Consider the following 17,107-nt stretch of genomic DNA (forward strand, 5'->3'; position numbering starts at 1 on the left):
CAAAGTGCAGAGATCATGTCCATTAATGCCACTGGACCTGCTCAGGGAGGGTTCAACGGAGCGGTCCTCATTTGCAACAAGCGCAGGTTAGCAGACGTTAGCAGCACTTGCTATGCTGCACTACCGTGCATAGTGTGTGCATAACGCATGCTCCTCTCATTAAGCTGCGCTGCTGAATCAACCCCACTGGCCCTTATTCAATTCACTTTTTTCTTCTATTTCTTCTACGTTTTCTCCTAGGAGATATTTTCATATTATCTTTAAAATAACTTTTAAGCATTTTACAATTGAAAAAGTACCCCCAAACATGTGTAAAAGTACTATAAAAATTATTTTGAGTATTTTCTTGCTTGCTGGTGGTTTAAAATGGATTTTATTGACAAGGTGTGAAAATATCACCTAGGAGAAAACTCATGAGAAAAAATGAATTGCATATGGGCTCTTATAAAAAAAAATCCTTTTAAGCTACCAGCCAGCAATAAAATACTTTTTGGTACTTTTTCAATTGAAGAGTGCCGAATAGTTATTTTAAACAGAAGATGAAAAATGATCTTCTAGGAGAAAAAGTGAATTGCATATGGTCGATTGACTCACTCACATAGATTATACTGTAATGTTTTATGTAAGTTCAGCTAAAACAAGTTGCCGGAACCTGTTTGTCAGTTTGCCACTATGCGCAGCACCATATGATACAAAAAATATGAACAATACAATGAAGAATAAGTATAACTAATACAATCTATATTACGTTAAGCCTTCTACTAATACTTGCAAAACCAGGAAAGCGAAAGAAGAAACATATAAATCTCTATCAATGACAGTTTTCATACAGTGTACCTAGTCCATGTTACAGTGTACCTGCCTAGTCCATGTGTGCTTTGCATAGTCTTCAGCAGATACCTGTAGGTCGGACCATAATCATTGACTCTGCACAATCTCCAGTACAGACATTTTTCCAGTAGATGAAGCTTTTGCCATTCAGTAGGGCGATATAGCAGTTATCATACCACCAGCCGCTATAGCTTCCTGCGCAGTGAGAGGCGCTGCGGTCTTGATCTTTATCCTTTGTAGAGAACCTCATGTTGTCATGGATAGTGTTTGAGTCAAATACTGTAAGGCTGTCGGGAGCAGTGCCAGAGTGTCTCCCCAAACGCAATGCATACCCATTCACCTCTTTGTCAAGACTGAAGATATCATAGTCCGCATACCACTCTTTCTCACTTTTATCCTTTAGTAGGAACCGTGCCATGTAGACCCTCTGAGAGGTGAGCAGGTGAATGTACTCATTGCCCAACCAGTGATCCTTCATCACATTTCCAAAGCCATACTTGAAGGTGGTCCACGACTCATGCCAAGTGAGTTCTGTTGTATATGAATTCTTCTGCACTACAGTCCAGATTTTGCCATCCTCATCCACATGACAGTAAACTATAAGTGGAGGTGATTCTTGAGGTTTGATTGCATAAACACCACTCGGGCTGTCCTTTGGCAGTTTATCACAATCTATTGGAAACCCTAAAAATATATTTTAAAAAAGTGCATCAGAATACCAGAAATTATGACACTTCTAATGTTGCATTAAAGTGATACTGAAGCAACTTAAAATGTCAGATACTCACCTATGTAGAGGGAAGGTTCTGGATCTCATAGAACTTTCCCGGTCCTCTCCCGGTGTCCTCGATTAAGCATTATCACCGCTGTTGCAGTTATTTGATCGGTTGAATGAGCTGTCGGGAATCCTCAGAAGGCTTCGGAAGCACTCATGTCTCCGAGTGGTTCTGAAGACAAGAGGCTCCGGACTGCGCATGCGCAAGCGCTTACTCGTGCATGTGCAGTATGGAGCCATCCTTCTTCGGAAACATTGAGGGACACAAGTGCTTCAAAAGCCTTCCCAGGACTCTTAGAGGTGGCTAATTTGAATGGGGAACAGTGGGGGAATGAAGACACTGAGAGAAGCCCGGGAAGGCTCCATGAGATCGAGGGCCTTCTTCCTCCGTTAGAGCTTGTTCACACTATGAGCGTTTGTGGGTTTTTTTAAGCACTGGCAATTTCAGAAATCGCCCTAAAAGCACTTGTGCAATGATTCCCTATGAGAGTGTTCACATATGAGCGGTTCAATTGTGATCCGCTCCCTGAAGCACTACCTGTACCATTTCCTGGGCGATTTGCCTATAATGGAAGGTATAGGGAAATCACAAAGTGCTTGAAGCAGCGCTTTGTATAGCGATTTCCAGAGCGCTTTCTGAATAAATACATTGTATTTATTCATTTCTGGGTGAAAGCGCTCACTTCCTGACTGACATCAGGAAGGGGAAAAAAAACCCTCTGCAAAAGCGCTTAGAAAAGCGCTTATAAAGAGTAGGAAAGGAGATTTTGAACATCTCAAAATATTGCTCAGCGCTTGAAATAATGCTGGAGATTTATAATGTGAGCATAGCCTAAGTGAGTATTTGACTTTTTTTTTTCTTTTCTTCTTAAATCTGGCTTCAGACTTGCTTAAAAGAAGCAATTCACAAAGAATTTGATGGCATCTCCTCATGGTTTTATTGCTTTTGGCACATTTCTTGATATGACATTTGGCTTTGATGATCGTTGTGTTCTAAATGTATAAGTGTGCAAAATAACGTTACTGCTGTGGACAAGTACTGAATAAGGTGCGCTATACCTTTCTCTTTCCCAAGTTCTTTGTGCTTTGATTATATGGTTGTACCAACTCAGACCCACGGAATTCAAAACCATTTTATGCACATGCGTACCTGGCCATTTACGATAGTTGATGAATCTTTTTAAATGAACAATTACCTTTTGTAGATTATTAACAGCTACGTATAAACTCTCCATTGTAGCAACTATTCTCTGGCTGAAAGCTGAGGAATCCTCACAGCTTATAGATGTTGACTTACCATACAGTGGGGGTGACTACAGCCATAGCGATAATACTGGCTTTTATTGTTTCCCACTCTATGATCACTAAACTCTTGTATGTAAGTACAAAGGAGGAGCCCAGGGAAGGGGAGTGAGAGGTGTACATTGTACTGAATCTGGGAATCAAAGTTTGCAAACTTGCACTAATTGAATGGACATCCTGTATCTCCATGGCAGAAAGTCATGGCCCTATATAGTAATGGGCTTATAGTACTAATGCTTCTATCACTGCATTCGGGTAATGCACTACACACCACAGCGTTCCTGCAGGCTCTGTGGTTGTAGGGCCTGTCAGACAGAAAGAATGGGTGGAGGTAAGTGGCCACTCAGCTGCCTGCCTGCCTGCCTGGAGAATGACTGTGCACATGTTTAAGGGGAAAGCAGGGAGAAAATGTGCCAATGCTCAAGTGGTAATCTCTCTGCCAGTGTCCCAAAACAACTCAGGGGCGTAGCAATAGCCATAGCAACCATAGCAGCTGCTATGGAGCCCTGGAGCATAGGGGGCCCAGTGGGTACTTAATGTATTCATCATCAACTTTCTTGTGTTTCTCCACCCTCTGACTTTGTCTCACTGTCCATGAAATGTGTGCAGTGTTAATTGCATGAGATTGTAAATTGCCCAATTAAGTCATATCCATCGAGTAGGTGTAGGTGGCATTGCTTAAGAGTGCCTACATCTGAGGGCCCCATTAAAGTTTTTTGGTGGGTGGTCCTCTCTAGATAGGTTTGTTACAGTACCGTGTTCTTTCCACTTGAAGATGATGGATTTGATGGTGCTCGGTAGATATTGAAAACTTTGGATCATTTTTTATAACCCAACCTACTTCTCAACAACTTTTGGTTCGGTCTCCAGAAAGCCCTCATCTTGGGGCGAAACGGCTGTCGACTACACCTCCGCACCTATATCCTCCTGCAATGGCTTGATAAGTATTCTTGCTTGCAACATTTTTATACCATATATCACTGTCTTTTAACGAAGATAATTAAAAGTTGAAGTTTTATAGTGGATGAGCTGCTCCTGGATACGCTTTTTTCTCCTTGCATTGCTGAACGTACTTCTGTATTGGTTCCGGATGTTGCACCATCACTCATGAGTGTTGTTCATGGCTTATATATGTAGTGCACTCGCCACAGCCTACCCTCTCTGCTATATTGATTCTCAACAACTTTGACCCTGACTTGTTTAGAGAGCATTTTGGTCTTTATGCTGTGATGCCTCTTGCTTAGCGGTGTTGAAGCCTTTTGGGGCCTTTCTGAAAAGGTGTGTTTATACTGACAGATAAGGTGACACTTAGGGCTTGATTCACAAAGCATTGCTAACCCAGACTTTAGGCGTGATAACCATTGCACCACGCTGGTGAAAAGCCAGTTTAGGCGTGATAAGTTTAGGCATGATAAGTTTAGGCGTGATAAATTTAGGCGTGATAAGTTTAGCTAAGTTTAGATTGCGCGCAAAGTCCCGCACACAAAGCAGCGCCATTAAACTCTATGCGAAGTGCACCAGACTTTGATAGCGCAAAACTTTTAATCAGCTGTGCACTGCGGTGCTAACCCAGTTGGTGCTTAAACTTATCACGCCTAAACTTATCACGCCTAAACTTATCATGCCTAAACGTATCACGCCTAAACTGAGTTTAGGCGTGATAAGGGGCTTTTCACCAGGGTGCAAACTGTTAGCACCGCTTTGTGAATCAAGCCTTTAGATTGTAAACAGGTGGACATTATTTCACTAATAATGTGACTTTTAAAGGTTATTGATAGCACTAGGATATTTTAGGGGCTTCATGGCAACTGGGGGGGAATACATATGCACATGCCAATTTTAAGTTTGTTTGATTTTTTAAATTCGTTTTTAGATATATTTTATCATTTCACTTCACTAGCTTAAACTATTTTTGTGCAGATCTGTCACATAAAATTGGATTAAGAAACATTAAAATTACAGACTGGAATGTAACAAAATAGGTAAAAACCCAAGGGGGTAAATACATTTGCAAGGCACTGTAATTCATGGTTGAAATGTTTTATTTAACATCATTTATAGCTTGGTGCAGGTAACTGCGTTAAATCCACTGCACACACACAGCCACCAATGTCCTGCCCATGAGGCAGCGTGAGGAAGCTTCCTCAGGCAACGGAAGTGTGGGGGCTATGCCCTCCTGGCCATGGGTGGGGGGGCGCCGAGCTGGAAGTGGTAGCAGCCAGGAAGGAGGAGCAGTGGGCATAGTGGTGGGGAGGGGGGCTCAGACCCCCCTCACCTGGGGCTCCCCTGTCCACGCTCCAGCTAATTGCGCAGCATTTCTATTTGTGTCAGACAGCGAGCGGGAAAAGCAATGACTCACCTGCTTGCGTGCCACTGCTCGCATCACTTCTTAATAGCTTTAGGGGAACGCAGATGGGGGAGCCCCAGGTGAGGGAGGGGGTTCCGACCGGTACGTCACTACTAGTGCTTCCACTAATTACCTTAGTATCAGCCATGCTAATGAAGTACCGCGATCATGCTATGAGTGCATCACATGGCAGTTAGGAGCACAAGCTATGCTGCAGGGTCAAGCGCTGTGTGCGTGCGCTAATATCAACCCGCGCTGTGTGCGCATGGTAGATTTCGTGCAGTTACCTGCATCAGGGTAGGAACACATTAGGCAGAAACGCTAGCATTGCGGAAAATGCTATTGTTAGCACACATAATGCAAGTCAATGGGCCGCATAGAAAAATGCATATGTTGGCGCTCTGCAATGTGCGTTTTTAAAAACAATGTGCATAATTTTGCAAAGAAATACTAAAACACACCTAATGTATGTCAATGGTGACTCAGCGGTGTATCGGTTTGTTGCGTTTTGTATGTGTTTTTTTTTAAACCAAGTTTGAGCATGTATTTCCGCTTCCTGTTGACTTCCTAGTGATTTGCATAAAACACATATTAAAAAAAGCATACAAAAGGCACAAAAATGCATATATGATTTTTATGTGCGAAACACAAACGTACTCAAAACGCACTTAAAACGCAAACACATAAGTAGCCAAATGCAATCTTTCACACAACACATTGGCTATCATTCATAAAGCATTACCGCATGCGGTAATGCTGAAAACAGCTGACTTTACCGACCACTTAGCAAAATGTCAATTCATAAAAGCTGTTACCGCATGAAAAGCTGAAATTCCCGAGCAGTGAGGTAAAATACCGCCTTGTGCAGTAATTATCTCAACATGTCACTAAATGTCAATTCATAAAGATTAGAGCAGGCGGTATTGAGAATACCGCTTGCTTTGAAGAGGCGATAAGGATGCGGATAACAGCAAAGTTAATGGAGACAGATCTCCCAGGCAACTGTAAGCCTTTTTATGAATTAGCACACAGAAGTCTAAAATACAGAATGCGGTATTTTCCCACCCAGATTTTTTTACCGAACATACTTTTATGAATGATAGCCCTAGTGTGTTCCCACCCCTCAGGCCAATGCCATACAGTGTCTTTGATTTGTAATCTAAAGTGAGCAGCACTCACAGCTGGGATAAATAAATGCAAGTAAGGTTATACTGTATTTAGGTTAGGGGAGAAAGAAAAATCCAATGGGGTTGATTCACTATAACAAATAGTGTGCCTTATCAGAGTTAACATGCCTTATAAGAGTTAGCATTCCTTTTCAGAGTAGCGTAGTGAGCGCTACGAACGTATGCCTGCTAATTGACAATGACGAGAGCTCCACTCGTCCTGCCCTGAGCCCCTGCGGGTCTAATCACTTTAAAGGATATTATCCCCGCTCTTTGATTGGCCCATTAGGCTGCCTGTCACTGGACAGGAAACTTGACGGGCAGCCTATTGGGCCAATCAAAGTGCAGCGAAAATGTCTTTTTAAGTGATTTGACCCACAGGGGCTCAAGGCAGGACGAGTGGAGCTCTCACTATGCTACTCTGATGGCTCTTCCTACTCAGTAAGCCAGCACCTATTCAGTAAGGAGTTCATTGGGCAAGACTCCCTAACACTGCTACTGCCTACTGAGTGCGCTCTAGTGGCTGCCTCGCAAGCGCTTTAAGTCCGACAGGAGAAAGGCGCTATACAAAAAAAGGAATTATTATTATTATTATAAGGCACGCTAACTCTGATAAGGCATGCCAACTCTGATAAGGCATGTCAACTAATAAGGCACATAACTCTGATGAGGCATATTAACTCTGATAAGGCATGCTATTTGTTATAGTGAATCAACCCCACTGACAGAAGAGGAAGCAGTGTGGTTGGGTATCTGCACTGGTAGAAGTACCACTCTGTAGGATAAGATATTTCTCACCTTTTTGCAGTTGGTCTTTCGGTTCATTATTTGCTATCACAGCAGTGAGACTCAGGATAGCAGCTGCCAGACACCAACATACTGCTTCAAATCGACAACCTAACACCGCAAACAAGGAAACAAATTTCAATAAACAATCAAATGTAAAGAGACTGCCAAGAAAACTGTTAGAATCATGCTAGAATACAATAAACCCAGACATTCATCTGTACATCGTTATTGCAGCACATTATATGGCATCTCTGGTGCATTTTACACACAGCCAGCATATCTCACCCATTGCCATCTCTGGAGGTATTAAACATACTCAGGAAATGAAAGTCAGTATATAAGACAAAGGGATCAGTCTCCTCCCAAGTCTTTTCCAGTAATCAGTATTGCAAAGTCCACTCAGGTCCCCTGGAGTCTGCAGTGTTTATTATTTCACTCAAGGTTCATGTTACTTAAAGGGAACTTGAAGTGAGAGGGATATGGAGGCTGCCATATTTATTTCTTTGTAAACGATAGCAGTTGCCAGGCAGCCCTGCTGATCTTCTGGCATAAGAAGTGTCTAGGTCAAACCCTGGAACAAGCATATGGCTTATCCCATAAAACCTGAGTCAGCTGAGTCCCTGATCTGCTGCATGCTTGTTCAGGGTCAATGGCTAAAAGTATTAGAGACACAGGATCAGGAGGACTGCCAGACAACTGGTATTGTTTAAAAGGAAATAAATATGGCCACCTCCATATTCTTCTCACCTCGGGTTCCTTTTAAAGGACCACTACTGCAAAAATTGTAACATTTTAAATACATGTAACTACATACAAATAAGAAGAACATTTCTTTCAGAGTAAAATGAGCCATCAATTACTTAGTGTTGGGCGAACATCTAGATGTTCGGGTTCGGGCCGAACAGGCCGAACATGGCCGCGATGTTCGGGTGTTCGACCCGAACTCCGAACATAATGGAAGTCAATGGGGACCCGAACTTTTGTGCTTTGTAAAGCCTCCTTACATGCTACATACCCCAGATTTATAGGGTATGTGCACCTTGGGAGTGGGTACAAGAGGAAAAAAAATTTAGCAAAAAGAGCTTATAGTTTTTGAGAAAATCGATTTTAAAGTTTCAAAGGGAAAACTGTCTTTTAAATGCGGGACATGTCTGTTTTCTTTGCACAGGTAACATGCTTTTTGTCGGCATGCAGTCATAAATGTAATACATATAAGAGGTTCCAGGAAAAGGGACCGGTAACGCTAACCCAGCAGCAGCACACGTGATGGAACAGGAGGAGGGTGGCGCAGGAGGAGAAGGCCACGCTTTGAGACACAACAACCCAGGCCTTGCATGAGGACAAGAAGCGTGCGGATAGCAATTTGCATTTTGTCGCCATGCAGTCATAAATGTAATACAGATGAGAGGTTCAATAAACAGGGACCGGAAACGCTAACCCATCACAGATGTTCATTGTTCATGTTACTTGGTTGGGGTCCAGGAGTGTTGCGTAGTCGTTTCCAATCCAGGATTTATTCATTTTAATTTGAGTCAGACGGTCTGCATTTTCTGTGGAGAGGCGGATACGCCGCCGATCTGTGACGATGCCTCCGGCAGCACTGAAACAGCGTTCCGACATAACGCTGGCTGCCGGGATAGCCAGCACCTCTATTGCGTACATAGCCAGTTTGTGCCAGGTGTCTAGCTTCGATACCCAATAGTTGAAGGGTGCAGATGGATTGTTCAACACAGCTACGCCATCTGACATGTAGTCCTTGACCATCTTCTCCAGGCGATCGGTGTTGGAGGTAGATCTGCACGCTTTCTGTTCTGTGTGCTGCTGCATGGGTGTCAGAAAATTTTCCCACTCCAAGGACACTGCCGATACCATTCCCTTTTGGGCACTAGCTGCGGCTTGTGTTGTTTGCTGCCCTCCTGGTCGTCCTGGGTTTGCGGAAGTCAGTCTGTCGGCGTACAACTGGCTAGAGGAGGGGGAGGATGTCAATCTCCTCTCTAAAGTCTCCACAAGGGCCTGCTGGTATTCTTCCATTTTGACCTGTCTGGCTCTTTCTTCAAGCAGTTTTGGAACATTGTGTTTGTACCGTGGATCCAGAAGGGTATAAACCCAGTAATTGGTGTTGTCCAGAATGCGCACAATGCGTGGGTCGCGTTCAATGCAGTCCTAGGCCGAAGAGGTCATAGCCTAGGGTCACAAAACCTGTTTATTTGGGCAATTTCAATGGTGGCGAGTCTGACGTACATAAATCGCAGCAATGGCCGTTAGCAACGTCTGAATCTCACGAAATGTCTCATGCAGGTAGAAGACATATTGTTAGACTTGGGCTCCAAAGATGGGTTCCCTACATCTCTGCAAACCAGAGTTACAGGGCTCCAAATTTGGTAAAATCCCCCATAGGCTTTCATTGGGCCTCCTATTTACAGTTCCAAAATCTCACATCTTTTAAAAGGGCAATGGCTCAGCAGTACCAAATTTTCTAGCATTGTAGGGACCCTTAAGGGGAACATGACTGGTGAGTTTCGGGCCCCTAGGCCGAAGAGGTCATAGCCTAGGGTCACAAAAACCTGTTTATTTGGGCTATTTCAATGGTAGTGATGGTGGCGTACATAAATCTCAGCAATGGCCGTTAGCAAAGTCTGAATCTCACGAAATGTCTCATGCAGGTAGAAGACATATTGTTAGACTTGGATTCCAAAGATGGGGTCCCTACATCTCTGCAAACCAGAGTTACAGGGGTCCAAAATTGGTAAAATCCCCCATAGGATTGCATTGCCTCCCTATTTCACTTTCCAAAATCTCACATCTTTTCAAAGGGCAATGGCTCAGCAGTACCAAATTTTCTAGCATTGTAGGGACCCTTAGGGGGAACATGACTGGTGAGTTTCGGGCCCCTAGGCCGAAGAGGTCATAGTCTAGGGTCACAAAAACCTGTTTATTTGGGCTATTTCAATGGTAGTGATGGTGGCGTACATAAATCTCAGCAATGGCCGTTAGCAAAGTCTGAATCTCACGAAATGTCTCATGCAGGTAGAAGACATATTGTTAGACTTGGATTCCAAAGATGGGGTCCCTACATCTCTGCAAACCAGAGTTACAGGGGTCCAAAATTGGTAAAATCCCCCATAGGATTGCATTGCCTCCCTATTTCACTTTCCAAAATCTCACATCTTTTCAAAGGGCAATGGCTCAGCAGTACCAAATTTTCTAGCATTGTAGGGACCCTTAGGGGGAACATGACTGGTGAGTTTCGGGCCCCTAGGCCGAAGAGGTCATAGCCTAGGGTCACAAAAACCTGTTTATTTGGGCTATTTCAATGGTAGTGATGGTGGTGTTAGAAAATTTGGTACTGCTGAGCCATTGCCCTTTGAAAAGATGTGAGATTTTGGAAAGTGAAATAGGGAGGCAATGCAATCCTATGGGGGATTTTACCAAGTTTGGACCCCTGTAACTCTGGTTTGCAGAGATGTAGGGACCCCATCTTTGGAATCCAAGTCTAACAATATGTCTTCTACCTGCATGAGACATTTCGTGAGATTCAGACTTTGCTAACGGCCATTGCTGCGATTTATGTACGTCACCATCACTACCATTGAAATAGCCCAAATAAACAGGTTTTTGTGACCCTAGGCTATGACCTCTTCGGCCTAGGGGCCCGAAACTCACCAGTCATGTTCCCCCTAAGGGTCCCTACAATGCTAGAAAATTTGGTACTGCTGAGCCATTGCCCTTTGAAAAGATGTGAGATTTTGGAAAGTGAAATAGGGAGGCAATGCAATCCTATGGGGGATTTTACCAATTTTGGACCCCTGTAACTCTGGTTTGCAGAGATGTAGGGACCCCATCTTTGGAATCCAAGTCTAACAATATGTCTTCTACCTGCATGAGACATTTCGTGAGATTCAGACTTTGCTAACGGCCATTGCTGCGATTTATGTACGCCACCATCACTACCATTGAAATAGCCCAAATAAACAGGTTTTTGTGACCCTAGGCTATGACTTCTTCGGCCTAGGGGCCCGAAACTCACCAGTCATGTTCCCCCTAAGGGTCCCTACAATGCTAGAAAATTTGGTACTGCTGAGCCATTGCCCTTTGAAAAGATGTGAGATTTTGGAAAGTGAAATAGGGAGGCAATGCAATCCTATGGGGGATTTTACCAATTTTGGACCCCTGTAACTCTGGTTTATCAGAGATGTAGGGACCCCATCTTTGGAATCCAAGTCTAACAATATGTCTTCTACCTGCATGAGACATTTCGTGAGATTCAGACTTTGCTAACGGCCATTGCTGCGATTTATGTACGTCACCATCACTACCATTGAAATAGCCCAAATAAACAGGTTTTTGTGACCCTAGGCTATGACCTCTTTGGCCTAGGGGCCCGAAACTCACCAGTAATGTTCCCCCTAAGGGTCCCTACAATGCTAGAAAATTTGCCACTGCTGAGTAATTGCCCTTTGAAAAGATGTGAGATTTTGGAACTGTAAATAGGAGGCCCAATGAAAGCCTGTGGGGGATTTTACCAAATTTGGAGCCCTGTAACTCTGGTTTGCAGAGATGTAGGGACCCCATCTTTGGAATCCAAGTCTAACAATATGTCTTCTACCTGCATGAGACATTTCGTGAGATTCAGACTTTGCTAACGGCCATTGCTGCGATTTATGTACGTCACCATCACTACCATTGAAATAGCCCAAATAAACAGGTTTTTGTGACCCTAGGCTATGACCTCTTTGGCCTAGGGGCCCGAAACTCACCAGTAATGTTCCCCCTAAGGGTCCCTACAATGCTAGAAAATTTGCCACTGCTGAGTAATTGCCCTTTGAAAAGATGTGAGATTTTGGAACTGTAAATAGGAGGCCCAATGAAAGCCTATGGGGGAATTTACAAAATTTGGAGCCCTGTAACTCTGGTTTGCAGAGATGTAGGGACCCCATCTTTGGAGCCCAAGTCTAACAATATGTCTTCTACCTGCATGAGACATTTCGTGAGATTCAGACGTTGCTAACGGCCATTGCTGCGATTTATGTACGTCAGACTCGCCACCATTGAAATTGCCCAAATAAACAGGTTTTGTGACCCTAGGCTATGACCTCTTCGGCCTAGGACTGCATTGAACGCGACCCACGCATTGTGCGCATTCTGGACAACACCAATTACTGGGTTTATACCCTTCTGGATCCACGGTACAAACACAATGTTCCAAAACTGCTTGAAGAAAGAGCCAGACAGGTCAAAATGGAAGAATACCAGCAGGCCCTTGTGGAGACTTTAGAGAGGAGATTGACATCCTCCCCCTCCTCTAGCCAGTTGTACGCCGACAGACTGACTTCCGCAAACCCAGGATGACCAGGAGGGCAGCAAACAACACAAGCCGCAGCTAGTGCCCAAAAGGGAATGGTATCGGCAGTGTCCTTGGAGTGGGAAAATTTTCTGACACCCATGCAGCAGCACACAGAACAGCAAGCGTGCAGATCCACCTCCAACACCGATTGCCTGGAGAAGATGGTCAAGGACTACATGTCAGATGGCGTAGCTGTGTTGAACAATCCATCTGCACCCTTCAACTATTGGGTATCGAAGCTAGACACCTGGCACAAACTGGCAATGTACGCAATAGAGGTGCTGGCTTGCCCGGCAGCCAGCGTTATGTCGGAACGCTGTTTCAGTGCTGCCGGAGGCATCGTCACAGATCGGCGGCGTATCCGCCTCTCCACAGAAAATGCAGACCGTCTGACTCAAATTAAAATGAATCGATCCTGGATTGGAAACGACTATGCAACACTCCCGGACCCCAACCAAGTAACATGAACAATGAACATCTGTGATGGGTTAGCGTTTCCGGTCCCTGTTTATTGAACCTCTCATCTGTATTACATTTATGACTGCATGGCGACAAAATGCAAATTGCTATCCGCACGCTTCTTGTCCTCATGCAAGGCCTGGGTTGTTGTGTCTCAAAGCGTGGCCTTCTCCTCCTGCGCCACCCTCCTCCTGTGCCATCACGTGTGCTGCTGCTGGGTTAGCGTTACCGTTCCTTTTTCCTGGAACCTCTTATATGTATTACATTTATGACTGCATGCCGACAAAAAGCATGTTACCTGTGCAAAGAAAACAGACATTTCCCGCATTTAAAAGACAGTTTTCCCTTTGAAACTTTAAAATCGATTTTCTCAAAAACTATAAGCTCTTTTTGCTAAATTTTTTTTCCTCTTGTACCCACTCCCAAGGTGCACATACCCTGTAAATTTGGGGTATGTAGCATATAAGGAGGCTTTACAAAGCACGAAAGTTCGGGTCCCCATTGACTTCCATTATGTTCGGAGTTCGGCCATGTTCGGCCCGAACCCGAACATCTAGATGTTCGCCCAACACTACACGTGACCCGTTCGGCCAATCACAGCGCTAGCCGAACGTTCGGGTAACGTTCGGCCATGCGCTCTTAGTTCGGCCATATGGCCGAACAGTTTGGCCGAACACCGTCAGGTGTTCGGCCGAACCCGAACATCACCCGAACAGGGTGATGTTCTGCAGAACCCGAACAGTGGCGAACACTGTTCGCCCAACACTACAATTACTTTTCTCCTATATTATTGTCACTTACAGTAAGTGGTACAAATCTGACAGAAATGACAAGGTTTGGACTAGCCCACCTCCTCATCGGGAGCTCTTATGGTTTTCTTTATTTTCGAAAGCACTTAGTGAATGGCAATTTCTCCGTCTAACTGCTGAAAAAGTGTGCAGAGAGGCTTGCCAGCATCTTTGTATGAATCCTTTTCAGGAAGTGTCTTTATAAATAATAAAGATCATGCTGAGAATCCCCAATGAAGAGATGGATTAGTCCAAAAACTGTTGGTTCTGTTTGATTTCTACTATCTACAGCAACATAGAAGAAAAGTAATGTATGGCTCTGGGAGAAATGTACTTCTGATCTGTATGTGTTTGCAGGCATGTTACATTGTACACAGTACACAAGGACACAATAGTAGTGGCCCTTTAAAGGCAATCTGATGTGAGAGGCATTTGGAGTCTGCCATATGTATTTCCCTTTAAGCAATACTGGTTGCCTGGCACTTCTGCTGATCTATTTGTTCAGGGCCTATGACTAAAAGTATCAGAGGCAGAAGATCAATAGAGCAGCTATGCAATTTGCATGGTTTAAAAGGAAATAAACATGTCGGCTTTCGTATTTCTCTCACTCCAGGTGCATGCACAGTGTCATGTTGTGAAGCTGCATTATAAAGTCTTATAACGCAGCTTACCGCACTGCAATGCTAATCCTATGGGCTGTTCACAGTGCGACATTATCGTCCCATTGAAAATGTTGCATTGTGGTAACTCGCTGCTTGCAGTGCGTTACCTCTTAACGTAGACACGTTGCGCCTTTAACGTCGCATTAAACCGCCACGTCCCACTGTGAATATGCCCTTAAAGAAAAACATTTATTTGTTACAGCTGATACAAGTCCTACAATAAATCTGCATTGTTTCCACTTCCTGATTTATGGAAGCAGACATAGGGTTAACATCCTGTGCTTTCAAATGAGCTTATTTGCCATGGCAGTCAGGTGATACAGGGAGAGATCAAATTACCACTTGTGATTAGACACAGATGAGGGGGTATTAGACAGGCTAAACTCTCTAAATACATACAGGGTGCATTTCTCTATGCTTTTCTTCTGTCCTGTGCAAGAGTTTATGTCCACTTTAAAATAACTGAGGGTGTGTAGCAAAAGTTGCAAAAGGCACTACATATGTGCAAGTTATTAATTGTATGCACATCAAGCTGAAATAATATTTTCCATGAATCCTTGCACTAACAGAGCTTTACTGAAAGTACCATGTTTAGCTCAACAACAGAGAACATTTCCATAAAGGTCCTTTTAGGGCTCATTCAGATCTAGGCGATTAGCAGGTGATCGCCGAACCGCTAGCGCTTTTTAAAGCGCTAGTGCAATATTAAGTATATGGCAGTGATCTCACTGCTGCGATTGCCGCCGATCGCGGGCGTTCAGTGATTAGCGACAATCGCAAACGCGTTACATGCAGCATTTTTCGGCGATTCAGGAACGATCGCGATTAGCATTGCCTTAGTAGTGCTAATCGCGGTCGCTCATCAAACGCAAATTTGTACAGTAACTTTACCACAATAATCGCGGTAAAATCACCTGTGTTAAGCACTAGCGCTTCGCCTTTTTCAAGTGTGAATGGGCCATTAGACTCTCCAGTCTGCTTAGTATCAAATGTTGTTAATATGTGTTATGCTTATCTGCTAATAAATCAGAAGGTGAGGATAAACCCTACAAAACACTTGAAGCATAAAGGGACTTTGTGCTGTTTACTTCCTTGTGGCTGATTAGCGGTGTGGAGACTATTAGGACTACATTAATGCACTGATCACATTAGACTTAGTGTAGCGTACCAAGGCGGTTGAGAGAGATGGGTAAGTGTGTCACTTTTACTGAGATTACAAATTGTTGCTCATATAAAATGTACTTTTCATGCAGTTTAAGCTGTCACTGCAAGTGTACTGCACACAACATAGCTAATCAATAAGGTGACGGTCAGTGTGCAGACTGAAGAAATCTGAGCAGCCAATTGGAATTCACCTTTCATTGATTAGTATTGGTTGATTATTATTTGCGGTGTTTGCTATGTATTATTGCACTTTTTACATTTGCTGCATGGTTCATTTTTTGTAAGGTGATTCTATAATTGTATTTTTACCTTTTCATTTTCATTGTATCCAAATACACAGTATCACTAGTACAAAACTTGACTAGTGAAAACCACCATCTTCTTAAAGGGGAACTGAAGTAAGAGGTATACGGAGGCTGCCATATTTATTTCATTTTAATCAATACCAGTTGCCTGGCAGCCCTGCTGGTCTATTTCTCTGCATTAGTATCTGAATAACACCAGAAACAAGCATGCAGCTAGTCTTGTCCGATCTGACTTTAAGGTCTGAAACACCTAATCTGCTGCATGCTTGTTCAGGGGCTATGGCTAATAGTATTAGAGGCAGAGGATCAGCAGGGCTGCCAGGCATCTGATATTGCTTAAAAGGAAAAGAACATGGCAGCCTCCATATACCTTTCTCTTCAGTTCCCCTTTAAATGTCATTCTTGGCTTTTATGTCTGTTTGTGCAAGGGAGGAGTGGCACTGGTATGGATTATTTTTTATATTTAGATTAATGTTAATAGTTTTGCAACATTTTCACATTCTATTTGTTCCTTGCAGACCTTTTGCTTATAGGAGGGACTTAAAGTGACACTGAAGCGAAAAAAAAAAACCTTTTGATATAATGAATAGTATGTGTAGTACAGATAAGGAATAGAACATTAGTAGCAAAAAAAATTTGTCTCATATTTTTATTTTCAGATATAAAGTGTTTTTATAGCATTGCTTCATATTGTCATACTTGCAGTTTGCTCTGCCTTATAGTTTAAAATACAGAGTGTGGCTGGCAGAGCTAATGACCCTTTGAACTTCTCTTCTCACTGAATCTTATCTGAGGCTGTCTGTCACAGTTTTTTTGATGTATTGTGCTCCAGAAATTAGTGACCAATTTGGTCATGGAGCTCAGAGAAGCTCTTTTGCATAGATAACAACGGAAGTTTCTTAACTCTTCCTGTACTGGAAACAATATATGACTTGTTTCTTATCTATTAATGTTCTATTTCTTAGCTGTATTACACATACAATTCATTATTTCATAAGTTTATTTTCACTACAGATTCCCTTTGAAGGTCCACTATAGCGAAAACATAAAGCAGTTAAAATTCAACAGAACTGGTTTTGGACTAATCCATCTCCTCATGGAGGATTCTCAGGGTTTTCTTTGTTTTCAAAGGCATTTCCTAAATGGCATTTGACAAGTCTAACTGCCAAAATAGT

The 17,107-nt window shown here is 43.2% G+C and overlaps 1 protein-coding gene across 1 annotated transcript in view; it reads right to left on the minus strand.

Moving 5' to 3' along the window:
• Window positions 1-865: 865 nt before the first annotated feature.
• The window catches only part of LOC137545226 (fibrinogen-like protein 1-like protein), a 28,801-nt gene continuing 12,559 nt past the window's right edge, over window positions 866-17,107 (minus strand). Inside the window, exons 2-3 of the mRNA XM_068266349.1 lie at window positions 7,220-7,318; window positions 866-1,515 (exon numbers count right to left, since the gene is read on the minus strand). Coding sequence (XP_068122450.1) covers window positions 890-1,515; window positions 7,220-7,318 — 725 coding nt within the window. The 3' untranslated portion in view covers window positions 866-889. The remainder of the gene's footprint in view (window positions 1,516-7,219; window positions 7,319-17,107) is intronic.

Source organism: Hyperolius riggenbachi, chromosome 2 (assembly GCF_040937935.1).
Source record: "Hyperolius riggenbachi isolate aHypRig1 chromosome 2, aHypRig1.pri, whole genome shotgun sequence".
Classification (NCBI taxonomy): domain Eukaryota; kingdom Metazoa; phylum Chordata; class Amphibia; order Anura; family Hyperoliidae; genus Hyperolius; species Hyperolius riggenbachi.